Source organism: Glycine max, chromosome 11 (genome assembly GCF_000004515.6).
Source record: "Glycine max cultivar Williams 82 chromosome 11, Glycine_max_v4.0, whole genome shotgun sequence".
NCBI classification, from domain to species: Eukaryota; Viridiplantae; Streptophyta; class Magnoliopsida; order Fabales; family Fabaceae; genus Glycine; species Glycine max.
In genome coordinates, this window is record NC_038247.2 from 3,592,004 (window position 1) to 3,615,027 (window position 23,024).

Consider the following 23,024-nt stretch of genomic DNA (forward strand, 5'->3'; position numbering starts at 1 on the left):
CGTAATTATTGTGATTATAAAAAAGATTCCATAAAACTAATTAATTGGTTGTTCTATAATATAAAATAAAAAAAAATATGTAAAAATAATAGTTTAATTTATTGATTCAACCAAAATATATATTTGTTGCAATTACCTTAATTACTATACTTATACTTTTTATGAATTAAAAAAATAGTGATATTTGTCAGTAAAGAAATAATACGGTGTCGCCAAATGACAAAACCTTTTTTTAATAATAGATGATAATAAATAATGAATAGATAATATATAATATTATTTTTTTGTTGATTATTTCCAATTTGGTTCAATTCTATTCGATTTATTAGGCTGAACCAAACCATGGACAAGATTAAATACGTGTTCACATAAATTAAAATGATATAATGAATATGAGAATATAAAATTACATAATATAAATTAATATTCACAAATATTTATAAGATATATGTATATTTTTAAAATTAAAAATTGTATAATTAACACCCATAGAAGACATGGATATATACTTGTATTTTACAAACTCCTACAGTAGGCGAATACAACCCTAGTTTCTTTTTTTTTTTTTTTTGGAAAGCAAAATCAATATATCTATCATAAATATATAAGTTGAATAACCTTGGTACAAGATGTATCAAGATCAAACATATTACAGCAATCAAAATCCGCGATCCCTCAATAAATAGCCAGAAGAATTGGCAAGCTTACCAGTATCGTATGTACCTGCATTTAATGTACCCGTGTGACACACCCAAAACCAACTGTAAATGATTACAGAATATTTAATGATATGTCACTAAATATTGTACAACCCTAGTTACTAGTATTAAAAGGTTATCCACAAAATGATCTTGAAACAAGTTCATCGAAAATCTCAAACTGTAACTTCTCATTATCGTGTGTCCCAAATGAATCTGAAATTTAATTTAGACTTGATAAAAAAAGTTAATATTTTGAAAAGCTCAATAAAACTTTGTATAAAAATATTGAATTGTATGTACACGATAATATTAGTTTACGTTTGATATACACTTTTATTAGTATTAGACGAGATAAAATTTAATTTTTATTATAAAAATATTTATTTAAACATATATTATATTCATGTAACTTTGTTATATTGCCTTAATTTTGAAAAATAAAAATATGCATAAAAATTAAAATAAATATGACCATTATATTATTTATAAATTAAAATGACCTAACGTAAATTAATTTTATTATAATAATTCACGTAACATATTACTTTTACACTGAATAGTATTTATTATTTTTAATTATTAATTAAAATATATTAAAATGGAGTATATTTTTATTTTCCCCCGTGGTCAAGGAAGGAGAAGGTCATCACTGAAGCGGATAGCGAATGTTGGTTGGAGAAGTCAACGCCATCAACAATAAGAAGCTAGACCAATCTGAATTCGGGTTCATCATTTCTCAGGGGCTGTAACATGTTGAAAAATTCATCAAACTATAGTGTTTCTTTTGTTCGGAGACAAATAAATTTTATCGTTCATAGCCTGGCTAGAAAGACAATTTTCTATGTTCCTTCCCATCACTTTAGTGATACTTTCAATTGTATTGATGCACAAATTTCTTTGAAAATAATACGAGGTAATTTACATTAAAAACAAAAAGTATTGAGTACATTTATATTTGACTAATTGATAATGTGTTACCCTTTTGCGTTGTTTCTTCATCTCCACGACATTATAGGATGCTGACCTTAGATCCATGAGTCTCCGTTTTTTTGTAAACACGGCTATGAGAAATTGAAAGGAAAGAAATAGAACCTCGGATCTTCTCTGAAATCCCAGTCAAGCACAATCTTTGTTGTTTGTAAAGCCCTGAAAGTCATGTCATTCATAAGAAGATAAGAAGTATTTACTTGTACTTTTTTTTAACTAAATTATTTAGTATCTCTGGTTTCTAAGTGTCACTCGAGATATTAGGAGAAGTTTTGATTTTTTGGATCGATTATAAAATTAATTTTTAGCTTCAGGCTTAATCACACTTAAAATTTATCGTTTCCTTCAAAAATGTATTATACTAGGATTGAATCCTAATTTTTTTTTATAAACTTAACCTATATCATCAATCGAGTTACACTCATTGGATATTTTTAATATGAATTATTGAGTTGGATTATTGAGCTCAAAAACTCATCCATAATTCTAAAAAAATTCACTTTTTTCAAAAAAGTATTATTTTTTAATGTCATTTGAGAGAGAAAAAGATTTTTTTTTTCTTTTTATGCAAGTAAAATTCAAGAATCCAAATTGGGTTCTAGCACGGGAGAAAAAAATGACAAATTTTTATATCCTATGTGATATTATAAGATTAACAAAAAGTGATTAAAGAACTTAAAATGAGTTCTTCCACTAAAAATGCTCTTATACCTTTCTCTTGTTGTGTTTTAACTTCTTGATTACAAAATTCTTATCTTATTTCTAACTATGTCTTGTTTTTAAATATTTTAATAGAAAAATAGAGAAAGAGATTTTTTTTTTTAATATTTTCTATTCAAATCTTGTTAAGTCAAAAGATATTTGTGTCTTAAAGATGAATCATGACTTCTAATTATTTTAACCAAATGCAAATAAATACAAATAATAAAAATTGTATCTGATATATTATTAGATTATGATCTATCTTTATATGTCTGAAGTTTTCAGACGATGCACTCACAAGACGATCTAGTATAACCTTTAAGTTGTGTATTTAACACTTCCATTTAGTACTTTATGTCTGAATTTCTTCCATGCAAAAAATATTTTTCTAGAATTTGTCAAAGTCCTATAAAAAATAAATGAAGTCTACCGTCTAAAAAACACTGATCTTCATTAAAAGACGCACTCTGTTGTTGCAGACCTACTATGATGAAAGAAATGACTTTCCTACTCGAGATACAAGACACGCTATCCTATCAGCATGAATTTTGCATGAAGAAGGAACATGCATTTAATGCAAGTTAAATAGACTCAAGACCTTACACAAACATCAGTGTGAAGAATCCAACCATTGAAATACAACGAATACTTGAAGATGAAGATTATATATAAAATAAGCTTCAAAGAAACAAAACACGAAAAATTGATGCGAGTTTTTCTTTCTTGTAATTTTTTTTTATAAATTCCTGTAAAGATATTAAGCTCTTAAAACACCTTGTATACTTTGAAAAAAAAAGACTAAAAATATTAAGTGATATATTTGTTCATAAAATGATCACTAATTTTAAACTTCCAACAAATCTTGTTCATAAATACTCCCAAATATCCATAAATACTCTTTATTCGTATGGAAACTTGCTAATTAAGTATAGTTCCTTTAGTAATTTTGATATGATTTTCTAAAAAATATAATTTCATCTTCGTAGTTAATATTAATTTTTGTTGTGTAAGTTATTAAAGTAATTTTTTTAATTCACAAAAAAACTTAAAAATTCATTTAGCAATTGAGTTTAACTTAATTGGTTGAATAATATATCTGAGTGTTATAAATTTTTTATTATTTATCTTTAATTTTATGAATAAAAAAGTAAAAATCTATTTTAATTAAAAACTAAAAAACTTAAAATTTGTACTTCAATTTTTATCCTTTATATACAAAAACTATTTATTAATTCTTTAGTCGGGCTTACGAAGAGACCTGTTAATCTGGAGAAAAATTTAATTATCAATAAAACTAATAATAAATAATAGTAGTATTTCACATCAATGCGATACACAAAAGAGAGCCGAAAGACTCGTCTGTGCCTCTTTGGTGACGCTCATGTCCTTTAAGAGGGGCCATAAGGTCCAAGTCATTGGCAGACCGCAGACCAATAAAAAAGTTCCGAGTCATTAGCGTTCTACGCGTTTTATGTTTTTTTTTTTAGCTTGAAAATATCTTTACGCGTTTTGATGCATGATTATTGACATTATTAACAGAACATTTTCAGACATACGCGGTGAAATAAAAAAATAAAGCAATAAAGAATACCGCGTGTCCATCAGTGGGATCACATGTTAAAGATGTAAATGAAATCCCCTTATAAAGAATATCCACTAGTAATTTCTTTTAATTTCCTAGTTCCTATATATAATAACATAACCCCTACAAGAGTTACAAAAACAAAAAAAAACGGCATTTTAATATTAGACCAAGTTGTTCCATCTCTCCCACGAGCAAAAGACCGTTACTCAATTAACTGCTACAAGAAGTACAATTTTTTTCCTATCTTGAACCAGTCATCAGTTTTGTTTGGTCCAGGACGAGGTCTTAGAAATATCATCGTGCTTTTTTACGAGGTCCGCACACACCACCTTCCTCTCTTGGTCTCTTTCCACCAAATTCCAGTCAAAGTTGGTGGTGCCAAACATCCAAGAAAGGGTGCTATTTTGAAACCAGGGAAGAGACATGACAAACATGCCATCACTTTATATGACCTTTGTCTGAAACTCCATTTGATTATTTCATTACTGATAACGAAGGTATCAACAAAATACATAACAGTTCATAGCATAGCAAAGCAAAGCAAAGTGTGTTAGTTGTTATTGTTGAAAGATGATGGAGAGTTATTTAAATGAGAATTTTGAAGTGAAGTCCAAAAATTCATCTGAAGAGGCTCTTCAACGATGGAGGAGACTATGCAGGGTCGTGAAGAACCCCAAAAGACGCTTTCGTTTCACTGCAAATCTCTCCAAGAGGGGCGAAGCTGCTGCTATGCGTCGTACCAATCAGGTATCTTTTTTATTCACCATATATTTTTCCATGCTCCAGTCATACTTTAGATAAAGGATACACTTCGCTAAATAAAAACAAAAGAAGTTATTTCCTATCAATTAGTACACTTTTTATCAACACTTTTTTTGGATAAAGTTTATTGATCAAAACCACGAGAGACTAAAATTTCAAATAATTAATGGGCATCAAGTTATACTTTTTCACCGTTCTTAATTTTGTTTTTTCAAGTGTTTAAATACACGTGACATTGCACACTAAATAAATAATTAAATAGTATTAATTAAATATATATGAAATATGAATATCGTTGTACTTATATACTTTGTGTCGTTATATTTTGGAGATATTTGTTGGACTCTTGCTATATCTTTCCTTCATAGCCTCGCACTTGTAATTGGTTTTCTTCCTTCCTCTTAATAAATAGAGTCATAGACTCTACTCACTCTAGTTAGTTTTCATAACCAAGCCGATATACTCCTTGTAAGTAAAAACTGAATAGTAAAAGGAGTTACAATTTACAAACGTTGGAGCAGCAATTTCGAAATTTGATCAAAATTCCAACACAAACATGCTTATGCCTCACATTACCTCCCTTGACCCCTGTTCCTCAGAGTTCATTCTTTTATTTAAAGATAAATTCAAGACTGCTGCTTATAAGCATGCATTTGGCACTAAAGAGTTTGCATGTTTATTGATCTTGAGCTCATCTAATTAGCAGTTGTTGAGCAACTTATAAAAAAGGACATGATGAATAGAAAATGCTAATTAGCATTCAACTCTGGAATTTTTGTTATTGGTATTGTTGATGGGGCATGGACAATTTGGTTTTAATTAAGATACAAAATGCATTACACCGGGCTACAAGTAATAAATTTCTCAAGATAATTTATGGAAACATCAGGACCTAGCAGGTTATGACCAGCATTTGACTACATCCACAGTTGTTCTATATAAGTTTTAAAAAAACGTAACACTTATTTTCCTTTCGGCTTACTCTTTATTCCCATTTTTTTTGTTGTACTATAGTATACATTTTCGTATTCATTCTTTTTTATTTTCTCTAGATTTTATTCTTAGTAATTGCCATATAATTTTGTTTTCACCTTTTGTTGTATAAAAACTGTTTTTCTTTATAAGGGACTTGATAATACTTATAAGTAATGCTTTTATCTCCCCAACACGAAAAATGTGACATCTCCATGTTTTACTTCTCCAAGACTTACTCTCTTCTTACTGCAGGAGAAGATCAGGGTTGCAGTTTTGGTTTCCAAAGCAGCACTTCAATTTATCCTAGGTAAGTTTCTTCAGAATTATTTCAATACCTTATATATTTAAGAATCAGTATGCTTACTTACTTGTGATCACATCCTCAGGTGTGCAACTAAGCGATTACAAAGTGCCAGAGGAAGTTGAAGATGCAGGTTTTGAAATCTGCGGCGATGAATTGGGGTCTATTGTTGAAGGCCATGATGTAAAGAAGTTCAGACATCATGGTGGGGTTAATGGCATTGCTGAGAAGCTTTCTACATCAACCACTGAGGGGCTTAACAATGATACCGAGTTACTGAATAGGAGACAGCAGATATATGGAATCAACAAATTCACTGAAAGTGCAGCTACAAGTTTCTGGGTTTTTGTTTGGGAAGCCTTTCAAGACATGACTCTGATGATACTTGGAGTGTGTGCTATTGTGTCACTGCTAGTTGGCATTGCAACTGAAGGATGGCCAAAGGGGGCTCACGATGGTCTTGGAATTGTTGCAAGTATATTGCTTGTTGTCTTTGTGACAGCAACGAGCGATTATCGCCAATCGTTACAGTTCAGGGATTTAGACAAGGAGAAGAAGAAAATTTCCATTCAGGTCACAAGAAATGGATACAGACAGAAAATGTCAATATATGAATTACTTCCTGGTGACATTGTGCACCTTGCCATTGGTGATCAAGTCCCTGCTGATGGACTATTTGTCTCAGGATTTTCCGTATTGATTGATGAGTCAAGCTTAACAGGAGAGAGTGAGCCAGTGATGGTGAGTTCAGAAAATCCATTTCTTCTTTCTGGAACAAAGGTCCAAGATGGATCATGCAAGATGCTGGTCACCAGTGTTGGCATGAGGACTCAATGGGGTAAGTTGATGGCTACTCTCAGTGAAGGTGGAGATGATGAAACCCCACTACAGGTGAAGTTGAATGGTGTTGCAACAATTATTGGCAAGATAGGCCTATTCTTTGCAGTGGTTACTTTTGCAGTTCTGGTGCAAGGACTTGTAAGCCAAAAACTCCAACAAGGAAGCTTACGGAGCTGGACCGGTGACGATGCGTTGGAACTGTTGGAGTTCTTTGCAGTTGCAGTTACCATAGTCGTTGTTGCTGTTCCGGAGGGGCTGCCACTAGCTGTGACACTGAGCCTTGCATTTGCAATGAAGAAAATGATGAATGACAAAGCCCTTGTGAGACATTTGGCAGCATGTGAGACCATGGGATCAGCCACAACTATATGTAGTGACAAGACTGGGACACTAACAACCAACCACATGACTGTTGTCAAAACATGCTTTTGCTTGAACAGCAAGGAAGTGAGCAGCAATAAGGATTCTTCTAGTTTGTGCTCTGAACTCCCAGAACCTGCTGTGAAACTTCTACAACAGTCAATATTCAACAATACAGGAGGAGAGGTTGTGATTAACCAAAATGGCAAACGTGAGATTCTAGGAACTCCAACCGAGGCTGCAATATTGGAGTTTGGTTTGTCATTAGGTGGAGATTTTCAAGGAGAGAGACAAGCATGTAAACTTGTTAAAGTTGAGCCATTCAATTCCACCAAAAAGAAAATGAGTGTGGTGGTTGAGCTCCCTGGTGGAGGCTTAAGAGCCCACTGCAAAGGTGCTTCTGAAATAATTCTGGCTGCTTGTGACAAAGTTCTCAACTCAAACGGTGAGGTTGTACCCCTTGATGAAGAATCAACTAACCATCTTAAGGATACAATAAACCAGTTTGCAAGTGAGGCCCTTAGAACTCTATGCCTTGCCTATGTGGAATTGGAAAACGGGTTCTCTACTGAAGACCCTATTCCTGTTTCTGGATATACATGCATAGGAGTTGTTGGTATAAAAGATCCTGTTCGTCCCGGTGTTAAGGAATCTGTGGCAATGTGTCGTTCAGCTGGAATAACAGTTAGAATGGTTACTGGTGACAACATTAACACTGCAAAGGCTATAGCCAGGGAGTGTGGGATTTTAACTGATGATGGCATAGCTATTGAAGGTCCAGAGTTTAGAGAGAAGAGTCAGAAAGAGTTGCTTGAACTGATTCCCAAAATTCAGGTGCCACATATACCTTCTAATATGCAATTATATTTTGACTCCTTCAGTACTACTTAATCATACACATAATTTATTTATGGTTAGTACTTTAACTAACATTAGTGTTTGATTCCTTTTAGGTTATGGCTCGATCCTCACCTTTAGACAAACACACATTGGTGAAACACTTGCGTACTACTTTTGGGGAAGTGGTAGCTGTAACAGGTGATGGAACTAATGATGCCCCAGCCCTTCATGAAGCTGACATTGGACTTGCAATGGGAATTGCTGGAACTGAGGTGAGTGCAATGCTATGCAATGTTTCCCTTTGTGAACCATTCATTCTACCCACCAAAGGAAAAGAAAAGGAAATGTTGTGCTGCTACATTTTAGTCACTTAACTCTTAATTTTGTACTGCAAGCTAATTTCTTAATATATGTTCAGGTTGCAAAAGAAAGTGCAGATGTCATAATTCTGGATGATAACTTCTCCACGATAGTAACAGTGGCCAAATGGGGACGTTCGGTTTACATAAATATTCAGAAATTCGTACAGTTTCAGTTAACTGTTAATGTGGTTGCATTAATAGTGAATTTCACATCAGCCTGCTTAACAGGTTAGAAAGTTAATTTAATTTTGTTACCCCAAAACAATAGCCTGCATGACAGGTTATAAAAACTGTTTTTTGTGTTTTCTTCTTATTATTAGTTATCTTATGATCTTACATGCAATTTCTCTCTCCAGGAACTGCACCCCTCACAGCTGTTCAACTCTTGTGGGTGAACATGATAATGGACACACTGGGAGCACTTGCTCTTGCTACTGAACCTCCAAATGATGATTTAATGAAACGTTCACCTGTTGGAAGGAAGGGAAATTTCATCAGCAATGTCATGTGGAGGAACATCTTAGGTCAATCCTTGTATCAGTTTATGGTGATATGGTTTCTTCAGTCAAGAGGAAAATCAATCTTTTTACTTGAGGGCCCCAATTCAGATCTAGTCTTAAACACGCTTATTTTTAACACGTTTGTCTTCTGCCAGGTAACTTTTCTTAAAAGCAGACAAACTTGTTTAGGAATATTTATTACTCAAAAAATTATTAAATTCGAAGTGTCTTACCAGATGTGGGTTGATTTGGTTTTGTGCAGGTTTTCAATGAGATAAATTCACGTGAAATGGAGAAAATAAACGTTTTTAAAGGCATATTGGATAACTATGTTTTCGTGGGTGTCATCAGTGCTACTGTTTTCTTCCAAATCATAATAGTTGAGTACTTGGGAACCTTTGCAAACACAACACCTCTCACCCTGGCACAGTGGTTCTTTTGCTTGTTGGTTGGATTTTTGGGCATGCCAATTGCTGCTCGCTTAAAGAAGATCCCTGTTTGAAGCACCTGAATGGATAAAAAGCAGTAGTTGGTTACCGTTAGTTGTTGCATTGCTTCAAGGTCCATTATGCCTTTACATTCACTAACTCGCCTGGTAATGCTTGAGGCTTTCTTGGGTTGGAATCAGAAATCGAGCAGTGAAACAAATCACTGGAGTGATGTCTCGAAGCAGTTTGACTAGCATTAACCATTTAACCATTTTATTTAATACGTTGTTTATTTTCTAGGATAGCAGAATGATTGATGACTTGCTGTAAATAAGTAAATTACTAGCCTTCCTCAGTTTGTTTCAATTTTTATATTTATAAATCTCATTTGTTTCTATGTTCTATAATGGTGATCCTGAACTGTCCGTTCCGTTATTTTAAAAGCTCTGCGTAGTCATAATCTTGTTGTGCCAGCACAATTGACTGAGACATGACAAACTGCAATATATAAAACAAGAACCTTTCCTTATTGCAGATACTTCTTTCTTAGTTAACTAATGAAGCATATGTTTAAAGAAGCTTTAAGTTAGGACAAGCTAGAAGGTACGGATATTAATTTTCTGTACAATTCACAAGAAAAATAGCAGTGCCAATTGTAATAATATGTACATCAAGCATCTAAAGGCTTTCATAAATCATCTTTAAATTCCTACAGAGGGAGCAAAAAAGCAAACAAGAAATAACATTTTCTAGTCATCAGCCAAGGAAACCCTTCCAGTTTCATACAGATGATACATCCAAAGAGGTTCAATCAACTCCTTTGCATAGGTTAATTTCTCCAGCTCATCATCATTTTCTTCTGCAATTTCCCTCTCTATCCTGGGAAATATTTCTTGCAGAGAAGAGAGCATCATGTCACCCAATCCCGGTCATCAGGTTTAAACAACTTAAGACATACAAACCACAAGAGTCCTAATGCCATCCCAAAGTCCTTCTGTTCTAGCCCAATTACTGAAGAAACCATGAAAATTACACCGACTGCATCCATTATACTGGGAATTTTTTTCAGTAATATAATCAGCATTTCCATAAGCTTGGTGAATGCTGAGAATTTTTCTGGTTGAGAAGATTCATCATCTTCAGCTTTATTTACTTCAAAGAGCTCAGTCTTGGCTAAAATCAAGGGCCATTTTGGAAAATGCAACTTCATTTGTTCAGATGCAGTTGAATGTTCCTCACCACAGTCAGTGTGTTTTAGGATACTTGTAGATCCCAATGCCAGAAGCACATCAGGAAGCCAAGTCTTTGCGGCTGCAACAATACGCACTGCATACCCAGAGCGCATACATGATTCAATTGAAATGATTAAATCAAGCAAGTTATTGGCAAGAGCAAAAGCTTTTGGTAGAGTTATTGAGGATTCACAGGAGTCGGTGAGTATCACATTGAGTATTTTTGCTGCATAGGTGAAAAAGCCTTTTAGGCAAAAAACAATGTTTCTTTTATCCTCTTCCTTAAATTGAATTTGGTTATGATGTAGCTGGTCCAACAACAATATGATATGTTGCACACACTTTGATGTGTAGTTTAAGAATAATCCGTGGTTGTGAGGAGCAAAACACATAGCAGTTGCATCAGCCAGGAACTTGAGAACAGCAGAAAGCAAGTTTACCACACAAAATACTTGTTGGGCTTCATTGTATGTAGATCCTATGCATATTATGCTTTTAGATAATTAGTCACAGACAAGAGAAATATACAAAGACATAACAAACATATATTGAATGTACATACCCAAATAAAGCTTGTTAAAAGTTTTAGTCAGTTAGCAACAATGGGCAAAACACAAACACCACTACAAAAAACTTTGCTTCTACAAAGAAAATTACTTTCTTTTCCGCAGAAAGTGGAAGTTTGTATTGTTCCAAGCTAAGCAAATGATGAAGACATTGAACATAATAATCATAAAATGTACATAAAGCAAATATTTAGGATCTAATTGATTTCCTTCTACCTTTTTGGTTTTAAAAACTATTTTCTAAAATAATTTCACACTATTCAGGAATCAATTTTTCATTCAAAATCTATTCAGTTTAGGAAATTGTTTCCAAAACAATATTTTAAAGCCAAAAAACAAAAACTGAAAAATATTTTCTCATCTTCTTCAAGGGTGTGACTCATTTGGAGTAAGCTTGGTGGGACTGGATCCTGATACAGACATGGTTGTGCTGATTTTGCAGGGATTCATGATCTTAAAAGTTAAAAACAGTTTTTGAAAATAGAAATCAAACACACCCATAGTTCTTAATACACAAAAATGAGGAATCTTCTCAAACAACTTGTATAGAATTTTAAATGCAAATTGAGCCTCTAAAAATTAAAATAATCTACATCTTTTTGTAGATATTGGGATGATACTTAAATCCTCATAATTCAGAATAACAAATTGGCATAGTTTGCTCCTTCTGTAGCATATCACTGTCTAAAATCTCGATTTTTGTCACTAATAATAATTAAGGGTTTAAAGCCTGATATGCTCATATGAAAGAAATTCCTAACGGTGCTTTCGAAATATGATGACCAAAAAAGGAGAAACCTGAAAAGAGGGGTTATAACTCAAAAGTAAATGCAATCAATTGAAGTACAGTGTGCTTGGGTTACTTACATTTGGTCAAAGCAACACAACCCATTATCAGACCCAGATAACGGTATCATGTATGTATTTACTCACCACGATTACTTGGGCGACATGCATCTGTCGGGGATAGTCTACGCCTTCGGGTGAAATTTTGATTTTCATTTGTTCTATTAGTAGGCTGCAACTTACATGAATCCGCATCATGATTTTTCATGATGTCATCTGCTCCAAATAGTTTTTCTAAGCAGTTGAGCACATGCTCTATTGTCAGCTCCAAGATATTCTACTTAAAAGAAAATTTAATCAGAAAAAAGCGGGGATCATATTAGACAAGTCATGATTAAAGCCAATCTGGTTAATTTATGATATTATCAAATATCAATTCATCAATACAGTGGAAGGGTTTAAAAACTGGCTCAGAAAGGCCAGTCAAACCAGTCTGACCAAGAACCAGCAATACAAATGGTTTGAGCAGGTTGTTTGAGGCAAGAAATTTGTTTGATAAATTAGCAAAGAAAATCATTGGCATTAATGGCAACCAAAATGTGCAAAATTATTTAAAGAAAATAAATTGAAATTGGAGAACATCAGAGATACAAGAAAGTCAGGTAGATTTATAAAAATGCAAATATTCAAAACAAAACAAAAAGTGCAAAGATTCTACTTACCTCTGACAACAATGTAGAAGAATCAATCTTAGTTTTCTTCCTCTTTGTATCACCGTTCTGTATGCTACTTCTGTCTACATTATCAACAGTCATTTGGAGAGCAAGGGCAATATATGCCAAAACAGGAGATACATCCATGTATTCATGGTGCCCACAATGCACAGTGCTGACATCAGAAATCAACTTAAGAGAAACAAACCACATCTCTAAACTCTGAGATTTCAAAATAGCTTTTCTGGAATCTTCATGCAGAAGTAAATCTCTAACTTGCCATGCCACCCCAACAGCTAAAAAATAATCATCATCAAATGATTGCTTTCTGTTGATTATCTTTGATTTAATTGAAAATTTTCCAGAGGATATAGATTTCTTTCTTTTAGCAAATGAAACACTGAGATGGCATGTCTGCACCAAATTTAATGTGGCAACGATAGGCAGCCTTATGCAAGAAGGCTGTTAAGGCTTCAATCAAGTCATCAAAACCGCCCAGTGAAAGCAACAACTTGTGCGCAGACCTGATTTTAGTTTGTTGATCAACATCCTCAGGTAAACCGCTGCAGTTTGTAACAACACCTATCCATTCAAGAAGTCCAGCAACATCATCTGGACAGACAATGGAGACAATGTTGAATAAAGAAGATTGGGCTTGGCCTTTAGATGCCACAGTTAGTAAACCTTTCATTTTCTCTCCATCAAGTAACTCTTTGAGAGCATTTATATAGCATGGCTCACAAGCCAAGCTATCACAAACATAGCTAGTAGCAAAAAGGAAACCCTCAATCTGATTTGCATCTAGCTTATCGGGTGCCAAAATCCAACTCAGAAATACTTTGACCAGTTCCATAAGATGAGATTTAAATGCTCCTTCCAAGATAGCAACCTGGCAAAATCTTGCGCCAGCCATTGGAGCCCTTTTCAAAAGTGTAATGCAGCGATTACATGCCTCCTCAATGGGTATTTTTGAGGGAAAGTACGAAGGTATAAGTAATTTTGTTATCTTCTGAGCTACAGGAGGTTGATCACTAGCAAGTGCAGACAATAGCACATCTAGTTCCGCCACCTATATACCAAACAGAAGAACGGATCAGTCAGAACAGATACTACTAAGAAACACATAAGACATTAGACAAAGAACTTAAACAATTCTAATTTAAAGAATACGAGTACCTTGTTGAACTGAAAATTTTGAACATCATTTAGTGTAGTAAGAGATCCACTGCAGCAACTCGTATTGCGAGAACCTTGTCAAGCATTAGGTGCTGCAGTCTTGGCAACAGCACCTTAAGAATTTCGTGAGAGCAGGGGTTGCCAAGTAAATAAATGATGCCATTCAACGTAGAAAGCCTAACCTCATTGCATCCATCATGAGACATATCATCAAATATTTTTGTCATCACCTTTGTTATGATTGGTGAAGGAATAACTTCCCAAAACAGATGAAGGATGCGACAAGAACCCTCAACAGCAATTATTCTCACTTCCAGACAATCATCTGTAAGTAGCCTTTCTAATAAAAAGAACTGCTTATCAAGCAATGTATCTTTCTCCTCTTTTGTGGCATCAGGATCTTCAAGGGGGAACATGTCCAGAAGTAGATGCAAAGCATTTTGACGAACATTTGAGTTTGCAACCTATTGAAAAGAAGGCAAAGTAAAGCTCTGAACACAGAGACAAATGACAAATTAATGCAGGTAACATATCAGTCATATTACTAGTACTACTGGTTAAAATTTATTGCAACTCCAATAAAATGTTTTTCAAGAAACCCAATTTTAAGAGGATCCCTTTGATTTATACGAGCAGCATGAAATTATAAAATGGTATAACATCCCTAAAATCCGTTTGGTAAAAATGAGGAGAACAGATGAAAAGAACTTTAATGAAAGGAAGGAGTGAGAAAGAACCCCTTGTTTGGTTTACAAGGAGAAAGTTGGGAAAATAAAATAATTTACTACTATTATTTATACTGTTACAATAGACAAATATTCAAACAAAGGATAATTTTTTTAACACAATTCACAAACATTAAGCATTTCCTCTCCTCTCCAAATCCCTCAATATTTGAGGAGAGACATATAAAAATAGGTATTTCTATAAAGCCCATCCTTCCATTCCATTCCCCTCCAACCAGACACTGTTAAAAAGTCCTATGCTGCCTTATTTACATCATAGCATGTTTGATTGCACGCTGCGATGTGATTCTCCACATGTAAGTATTTAACCAAAAGCTAATAGTTATGGTTTCCACATTTTTGGGTTAAATTGACATGATTCATTGCTTTCTCATGCATTTCCAAAACATGCACTACACAGGCTAGAGGCTGTGGTATTTTCCTGGGTTGTGAAAACCTACCTACAACAAGAGAACTCATTTAACACCATTACAAACAATCACCTTGAGGAACCTTTAAAGTACCACATCACTTTCGCCCTAACACTTCTCCTTTGGCAACTGACCTTAACAGTTAGTTAGCACCCTAATAATAAATACACGGTGCTTACATGTAAAACCAACATTCAAATTCAACGGGGGTGGGAGTGTTTCATCTATGATGGCATTTACCTGTAGAGAGCTAAATATGACAGGCTCAGCGAGTCGATAAAGCATTTTCTCAACCCCATCGGTGGTCCTCTGGTTAATAAAAGTTCCAAAAACCCTCCTAATATACCAAGCAAAAACTCCGGAACCAGCGTGTATGGCAGCCTCAATCAATTCCTGCAAGAACCCATTCTCAATCCCAGTCCTCGAATCCACTTGAGTAGCTCTCCACACCCGAAACAGAATATCCCCATAAGCCTCCAGCATCGACTTCCTCCCGAACGAAATCTGCGACCGAATCATCGCCAGAAATTCCTTCCCAAGCTGATCGCTCAGCCCAAACACAAACGCCAGAAACCGCCTCCCATGCTCCGTCTTCAAATACAAGGGTGAAATCAAGCACCGAACCAACAACAGCTTCAAATCCTCGATGCTCTCGTCGTCGAAATCGAACAGAGCGAACGCCTCGCGAAGCACGCAGACCCTGTGCACGTCCACCTTCTTCTTCAGGGTGAGCGACCTTGACAGCAGGAATGGGTGACTCTGAGAAATTAAGGACTCTCTTCCCGCCAAATTCTCCTTCCACCATTCCTCACACAAAGCCGGGTCTAGGGTGCGAAAACAATCAAATTATCATGCAGGGCCTGAATGCCGGGAAGCAGATCGGAAGGAGAGAAGGGCTTTCTAGGGTGCGAAACGCACAGCAGCGCGATGCGTGCGAGAATTTCGAGGCGCGAGAGAACTTCATGTTTTTCGTCGACGGGTTAGGGTTCGGAGCAGAGGGAAGAGCGGCGAGGGCGCTTGGAGGGAGGGGAGCCGAGGTTCGCGGCGGAGTCGGGTTCTAGAAGGTTCAGGAAGGATTGGAGTGAGGCGGAGATAGAGTCGGAGAGAATGGGAGGGAGAGAAGAACAGAGAGGGGAAGAGGGCTTAATGGAATGGACTAGGGTTTTCAGAGAAGCTTTTGAAGATTTGAGGATTTTCTTTGTGGCTGAGGATTGCAGAGATGAACGAAGCCTCTTCTCCACCGCGCTTTATCCACTGTAACATTACTCACCTCCAATTTTCCATTTTCAAAATTCACAGGAGAGGGAAATTTCTTTTTCAAATTCTCATCTTAATTCATTGGGCCTTTCTGCAATAATCCAAATTCAAACTACAATCCTGAGAAGGGTGTTACTTTGGCCACCCAATAAAATTGCTGGGACACCCCGTATCCGGGTGAAAGGGTTAAAATATCCTTCTGTCGCAGTGTTTTTTCTTCCTTCGTGTTGTGCTTCTTCCTCCTCATGGTGATCTCCTTCATTCTCCTTCTTCTTCGTTCTCCTTCATGCACGTCGTGGTCTCCTTCATTCTCCTCGTGGTGGTTTGTGGTTCTTTCTTGTTGCGGTTCTTCTTCTTCCTCATTGCGGTTCTTCGTTTCCCTCCACTTCCCACGCAGCTATGATTCTTCTTCTTTCCTTCTTCTTCCTCCACTTTCCATGTCGTTATAGTTCTTATTCTTCCTCTTTCCTATGTCGTTTCACTCCGTTGATGCTTCTTCTTCGTTCTTCGTGGGTGCTGGATGTTATTGTTTTGGATGTTGTTCATATTGGTTTGATATTGTTGTTTGAAAACAAAAATGATATTTTTCTAGAAAAACCCCACACGGATCAGCATTCGGATTGATGATCCATATGGGTTTTTTTTATGTTTTTGTTGAATAATTTTTTTTCTATTTTTTTCTTCTAAATTTGTTTTTTTTTTAATTTTTGTTTACATTGTAAATATATATTTGTCAATCATTATTTTTGTTATTTTGTAGTGTAATGTTGTTTCGTAATATTAGTGAAATTTTGTAATTTTTTCTGATTTATATGTTAAGTATTGATTTTATTTATAAAAAATATATTAATTATTACTAGAATTAGATTAGATCAGATTGCTAAAATTAAGATTAGATTAATGAAATAATTAATTTTTAATATTTTCATATTATATTTGTTTAACTTTTAAAAAAAATCAAAACAAATATTTAAAAGATATTGAATTTGTTACTTAATAAAAATGTTGAAATCATAATTAAAAATAATTTAAATTTTTTAGTTACAAAAAAGATTTAATAAAAAATTTTAAATAATTAAAATGTCATAAAAACATTGAAACATAATTTTTAATTGTACAATAAATCTATTAGTTATAAAAAATTATGAACCCAAAATTTAAAAATTAAAATATGATAAGATTGTTAACTTAAGATAATGATTGAAATCAAATTTTAAAATATATTAAATTTGGTAGTTATAAAAAATATTGAAACCAAAATTTAAAATATGATAAGATTGTTAGTTTAAGATAATGATTGAAATCAATTTTAAAATATATTAAATTTGGTAGTTATAAAAAATATGAAAACCAAAATTTAAAATATGATAAGATTGTTAGTTTAAGATAATGATTGAAATCAAATTTAAAAATATATTAAATTTGATAGTTATAAAAAATATTGAAATCAAAATTTAAGATTTAAAATTTAATTATTAATCACTATATGGTCATGCGGATTTAAAAATTTTTAAAAAATTAGAAACATACACATTGATAATTTGTATGACTCATACGGATCAGTAATCCATATGGCCATATGGATTGATGATCTGTATGAGTCATACGGATTGACATTCTGTATCTTTCTAAATTTCTTTTACGTATTTTTTCTTTTCCGGTGACGAATAACCACCCAATTCCAAATGCTTAGAAAAGGAGACTAATAGAAGCTAAGGAAAATAACTTACATTAAAAGTGTGAGATTTTTCAAAAAAAAAAAACTAGAAAAAAAAACCAAATTTTTTATTTGTAATCAAAAATACCTATTAGGGTATTTTCGTCATTTTCAAAAACTGCGGGGTGCCCAAGCAATTACCTCCCACACTCGCCCCCATTGGGCTTCTCAAGTTACAGCCACCACAATAGTGGCCCAAAACTCATACTATTTATTAATTGAGATTTAATCTAATTAATCATTAGGAAAGTGAAAGAGACTGAAAACATCTTTGCTTTACTAAAAGAAACTATTTTGAGCTCTTGGATAATTTTCTGTGAATTTCACGATCAGAGACCGATGTAGGTTAGGAACTATGAGGATAATTGTCCTCACAATATTTTTTTTCTTATATGCATTTGATAAAAAAAAGATTTTGCTCCCATCAAAACAGGTGTTGCCCCAAAGATAATATTTTTTTAGATGGATATAGAAAGTTATAGCTAAGAGATAATAAATTGGTATTAATTTTATATTTTTATTTTTAAATTTTTTATTATTTGCTCTTATAATACTAAAGACATACATAAAGTTGGTAAGAAATAGACACCTTGACTCGATTGTAATTTATAAAAGGTTATATAAATAATTTGTAAAAATATATAGTATTTTTCTTTTGTAAATATATAATATATTGTTTTCTTTTGCCATTGATAATAAAATATTGTTTTCTTGCCCCCACTAAACAAAATTTCTGGATTCATCCCTAGCCATATTGTTACATAAAATGCAAGGATTTTTGTTATTTTTGCTTTAGTGATCAAACCTGATTGAAATTATTAGATTTTATATGCACAAAAAAAAAAACACTAACAAAGTCTCTCTTTTCTCTCAAATGATGTTTAAAATAATATTTTAAAAAAATGAGTTCTTGAAAATTCTCTTCTTAAAATTCAACCTCCAGCATAAGAATTTTGAGTAAGAATAATGATAAATTTGATGCACATAAGTTCTTGAATTCAAGAATCCCAATAACAATGTTCTAAAATCTAACAAAAGCTACACCAAACCAACTACATCAGCCAAGACAAGGGAGTGTAGTTGAGGAGGGCAATTCTGCAACCTAACAAATCCGATGCTCTTGAACAGTCACGAGTCCATAAACCATCAAAGGGTGGTTGGATTTTTTTTCGTACATAATTTATTTAAATATCTATGCTAACTTCTAACAAATAATATTTAATAAATAATCATTTTTGTAAAATAAATTTAAAATTGTTTTTTTCTCAGATGATACAAGAAGAATTACATCCGTTTATACTTTATAACTCAAACATCTTTTTTCAAGTTTAAAAAGACTTTTTGATTTTATAAGCACAATAACAATTAAACCGGTCTCACAATAATCTCAATAAAAAAAGAACAAACACATTAAATATAACAATGATTAAAACTCATCAAATTTTTTAATAATTAATATTAATAGTTAGATATATAGATAGATAAATGATACTTATAATACTAAAAAAACATAATTAGTGTAAAAAATACCAATTGATTGAAAATCATATAAAAATCTCATTCTTATTAGATCTATTAGTTAGTATATATATATATATATATATATATATATATATATATATATATATATATATATATATATATATATATATATATATATATATATATATATATATATATATATATATATATCAATTTGGGTTACATTATAATTGTAATGAGTGATAGTATATATTATTGAAAAGATTGATATTTCTTTAGCATTAAAAATATCAGTATTTAATAAGTGATATAACATATATTAATAATAAGATTTATTAATTAGTATATATTGTTATATACTAACTAGTGTATATTATTTAATTTCATTTTTACTGGAAAAAGTATATTTATTATTAATTATTATTACATGTATTATTAATAATAATATATATTGTTTTAAAAAATATTATTATGTATATAATGGAAGGAGTTTGAGAGGGGCTGAAGTCCCTGGCTACCCCCCTTATATCCGTCCCTCTTCCTCAAGATTCATTCTTTGCTAACCAATTTGTGAACTAGTTACCTTCTCTTAGCATGTGTTGTCAATTTTTTTTTAGTCTCTGTATTTAAAAAATCGTTTATGTTGTTAGTTTTTCATAGTATTTTTTTATTCATAATTTTTTATAATATAAAACTACTACAAATTGGAGTTCTAAGGACTAAAACATAAAAGAATACTCGTATGATGACTAAAACGTATAACTTTTAAGTATGAAGGCTAAAATGAAAAGTTGACAAGGTATAAAAATCAAATGAACTATTAATTAATTAATATAAAAAAAATTCAATAGGTGGGATAGAAAAAATATCCAATAAGAGAATTTTTTTTTTCAAACAAGAATCTATCCTATATTTTTAAAAATATTTGACAAGGGTTCGATTTTTAATTATGTAAATAGAACAATAATAGTCCATGAGTATTATACTTAATTGATACTCTACTTTTTTAAAGCATTATTACTTATTGGTCTTATGACTTCGTCTTGTAATGATACTTTTGACTCCAAATTCAAATTTTAAAAAAATGCACATATAGACTATCTGATACATATTTTTATTGTTTTGTATTTTAAATTTGATTTAAATAAACTAGGTTCTTATAAAATATTGAGTTTTTATTTTATTTTATTCATTTAAATCTTGTTTATCTTAGTCTTTAAATATTTTTATTTTTTGGTTTTAGTTTTTTGTGTTAAGTAATAATGTTAAATAATAATATAATAATAATGTTGATAATATCATCGTGAAATTTGATGGACAAGTATATGTTTTATTTTTGTAAAATGTGCTTCTAAATCCACGTATATTTAAAATAATTGATGAATTGTTAACATAATTAATTTTTAAAAAACTAAAATTAAAAAATTTAAATGAGTAAAATTAAAAACACTGGGATAAAAATTATTTAAATCAATTTGATTTGATATGAAGTAACAACAGAGTAAATGACAACAACTCTTAATTTGAGCGGGAACGAACAAATGGTAATAAACAGCCCCGTCCCTGTCAATATTACAACTATTATCACGTGATTCTGTGATAGGAATGCCACTAATTAGGGGAAATAAGAAAAAATGCTAATAAATTCATGATCTATCAAGCTCTGAGCACATGATTCCAATTTCCATGAGACCTTAAATCAATCATCACCATTCAGCAAGTGTAGGTAAAGAATGCATTTAGAAGAAAAAAAATATAAAAATCGTTGGCTCACATTATTTTCTTTACACTGTAATGACTGTATATATATAAATATCAGATCATTGTTTACATCAATTCATTTAACTTTTTTCCCTTTTATTTATTTGAAGAGATTTTTTTTAAAAAAAGCATTATTGTAAAATCATCAAAAAATATCCTGAACGAAGTAATTGTTATTTACTTATTTATTTGTAAACATAACTTCAAAATGTTTTTTTCTCCTAAAAAAAGCTTCTTTTTTTTTTCATTTCGTGAAAAAGAAGAAGAAGAAAAAATGAAACGAGACTCATGTTTCAAATTTTCCTTCATTTTTAATCGGAATGGAAGAAAAGAGATAGAACTTGTTCTTATTGTTACTATCCCATTTTGTTTCTTCTTGTTTTATGGAAAACCAACCGTTGAAAGACAAAAAAAAATCTAGCATGTATAAAGATTAATGTAACAAATATATATTGAAAACCGTTAAACCTTTAAGTTTTAGTTTCTATAAGAAAAAACAATACAATTTTGATCTATACAGTTTTTGTGCCGGTCTATCATTACTAAAAAGTTTTTAAAGCAATTTTAACAGTCAAAAAGTTTTCTTCAATGTACTTACTGAAAACCAAAGCTTAACTACCGATATAGTCATATAGATAGATAGAGAGAGATAAAAATTTACAACTTTCTCATGCATGTAAGAATTGAAATCTAAAACTGAGACAATTATTGTTTAGTCTTATTTCACTTGGTGTAAAATGCACCCGAAAAGAAAATTACGATGTTTCTCCTTGTAAACATACATTTTCCTCTTGTCATGTTGATCGCTATTGTCAAGTATTCCAGAAAAAGAAAATTGAAAGAATGAAGATACCTGCGACACTCGACGAGACAAAGAACGTGTTTCCAGGTAGTGTATATTGTCATTTTGAGGTTAAAATCTTGAATTTGGTTCCTCTTTTTTCCCATACACTCTCGAGCAGATTTTTGTCCTCGTCTTATTTATCACTCAAATGTGACAAAAGAATTTTTGTCCAATGAGAAAAAGCAAGTAAGAGATGACAAGAACGTTTTTCTTATGGCATACATAAGAACAAGATCAGAAACCCTTTTAGTCGTATGATTTGGATGTTTCTGTGGTCCAACAAACATGTCTCTGCAACCTAATCCGTATAGTTATGTAAATGGAAGTATTTGAACTTCAAGCCCTGTGACATTCAATGTGATATGATAGTCTTTATCATCGACATTGTTTAACTAAGTGTGCTTATCCTCTCCACCAATTTCGTTAATTTGGTCCTTAATTAGTGAGACAGCGTTATATAGTGTGATGGTAAAATTTTAATTACTGCCATGAACTCTGAATCTAAGGCAACTCGGTGTTCATCATATTTGAATTGTCTTCATCTATGTTATGTGTTAGATGTAATTTTTTTACGTTTATTGAGAAGTTAATAGTTATAACTTAAACATGATTTCTTACTTGAAGTTTAGTCTAAAGTCTGTGAAGAGTGTAATTGTACTTGTTTGTGTTAGGTATATTTTCCAGCTCATGTCTGGCAGAGAAGAATTTATCAGATGGGGAAGCTCTTCAACCTTGAGTGTGTATGTGCTTATAAATAATTTAGCTATGATTGGCATGTGAATTCTGTATTGTCAGAGTTGTTATGTGTTAGTACTCGAGGTCAATCCGACCATATCTGCAATTTTAACTGCAAAATTTAACCAAAGAATGTGCAGGGGCTTATAAAAGAATCTCCACCACTGCTTCAGTCTCCATGTGAACCATGAAATGAAACAATAAGGTACTCAATCACGATAATTTGTTTTTGTTTACGGCAAAATACAAGGTTGAT

At 32.4% G+C, this 23,024-nt stretch overlaps 1 protein-coding gene and 1 pseudogene across 1 annotated transcript; one reads left to right on the forward strand and one right to left on the reverse strand.

The window, feature by feature from the left end:
* The first annotated feature begins 4,095 nt into the window (after positions 1 to 4,095).
* On the forward strand, positions 4,096 to 9,747 carry LOC100792691 (calcium-transporting ATPase 2, plasma membrane-type). Its single transcript, XM_003539230.5, has 7 exons — positions 4,096 to 4,722; positions 5,965 to 6,019; positions 6,099 to 8,047; positions 8,167 to 8,325; positions 8,472 to 8,643; positions 8,772 to 9,070; positions 9,178 to 9,747. The coding sequence occupies exons 1-7, from the start codon at positions 4,546 to 4,548 to the stop codon at positions 9,415 to 9,417; spliced, it is 3,051 nt and encodes a 1,016-aa protein (XP_003539278.2). The 5' UTR covers positions 4,096 to 4,545; the 3' UTR covers positions 9,418 to 9,747.
* Positions 9,748 to 9,951: 204 nt separating this feature from the next.
* LOC100797615 (uncharacterized) lies at positions 9,952 to 16,476 on the reverse strand (annotated as a pseudogene).
* Positions 16,477 to 23,024: the final 6,548 nt, after the last annotated feature.

Coding starts and splice junctions, on each gene's coding strand:
- LOC100792691 (XM_003539230.5), top strand. CDS start 4,546: ATGATGGAGAGTTATTTAAATGAGAATTTTGAAGTGAAGTCCAAAAAT. Junction 8,048..8,166: donor AACTGATTCCCAAAATTCAG/GTGCCACATATA, acceptor GATTCCTTTTAG/GTTATGGCTCGATCCTCACC. Junction 9,071..9,177: donor ACACGTTTGTCTTCTGCCAG/GTAACTTTTCTT, acceptor GGTTTTGTGCAG/GTTTTCAATGAGATAAATTC.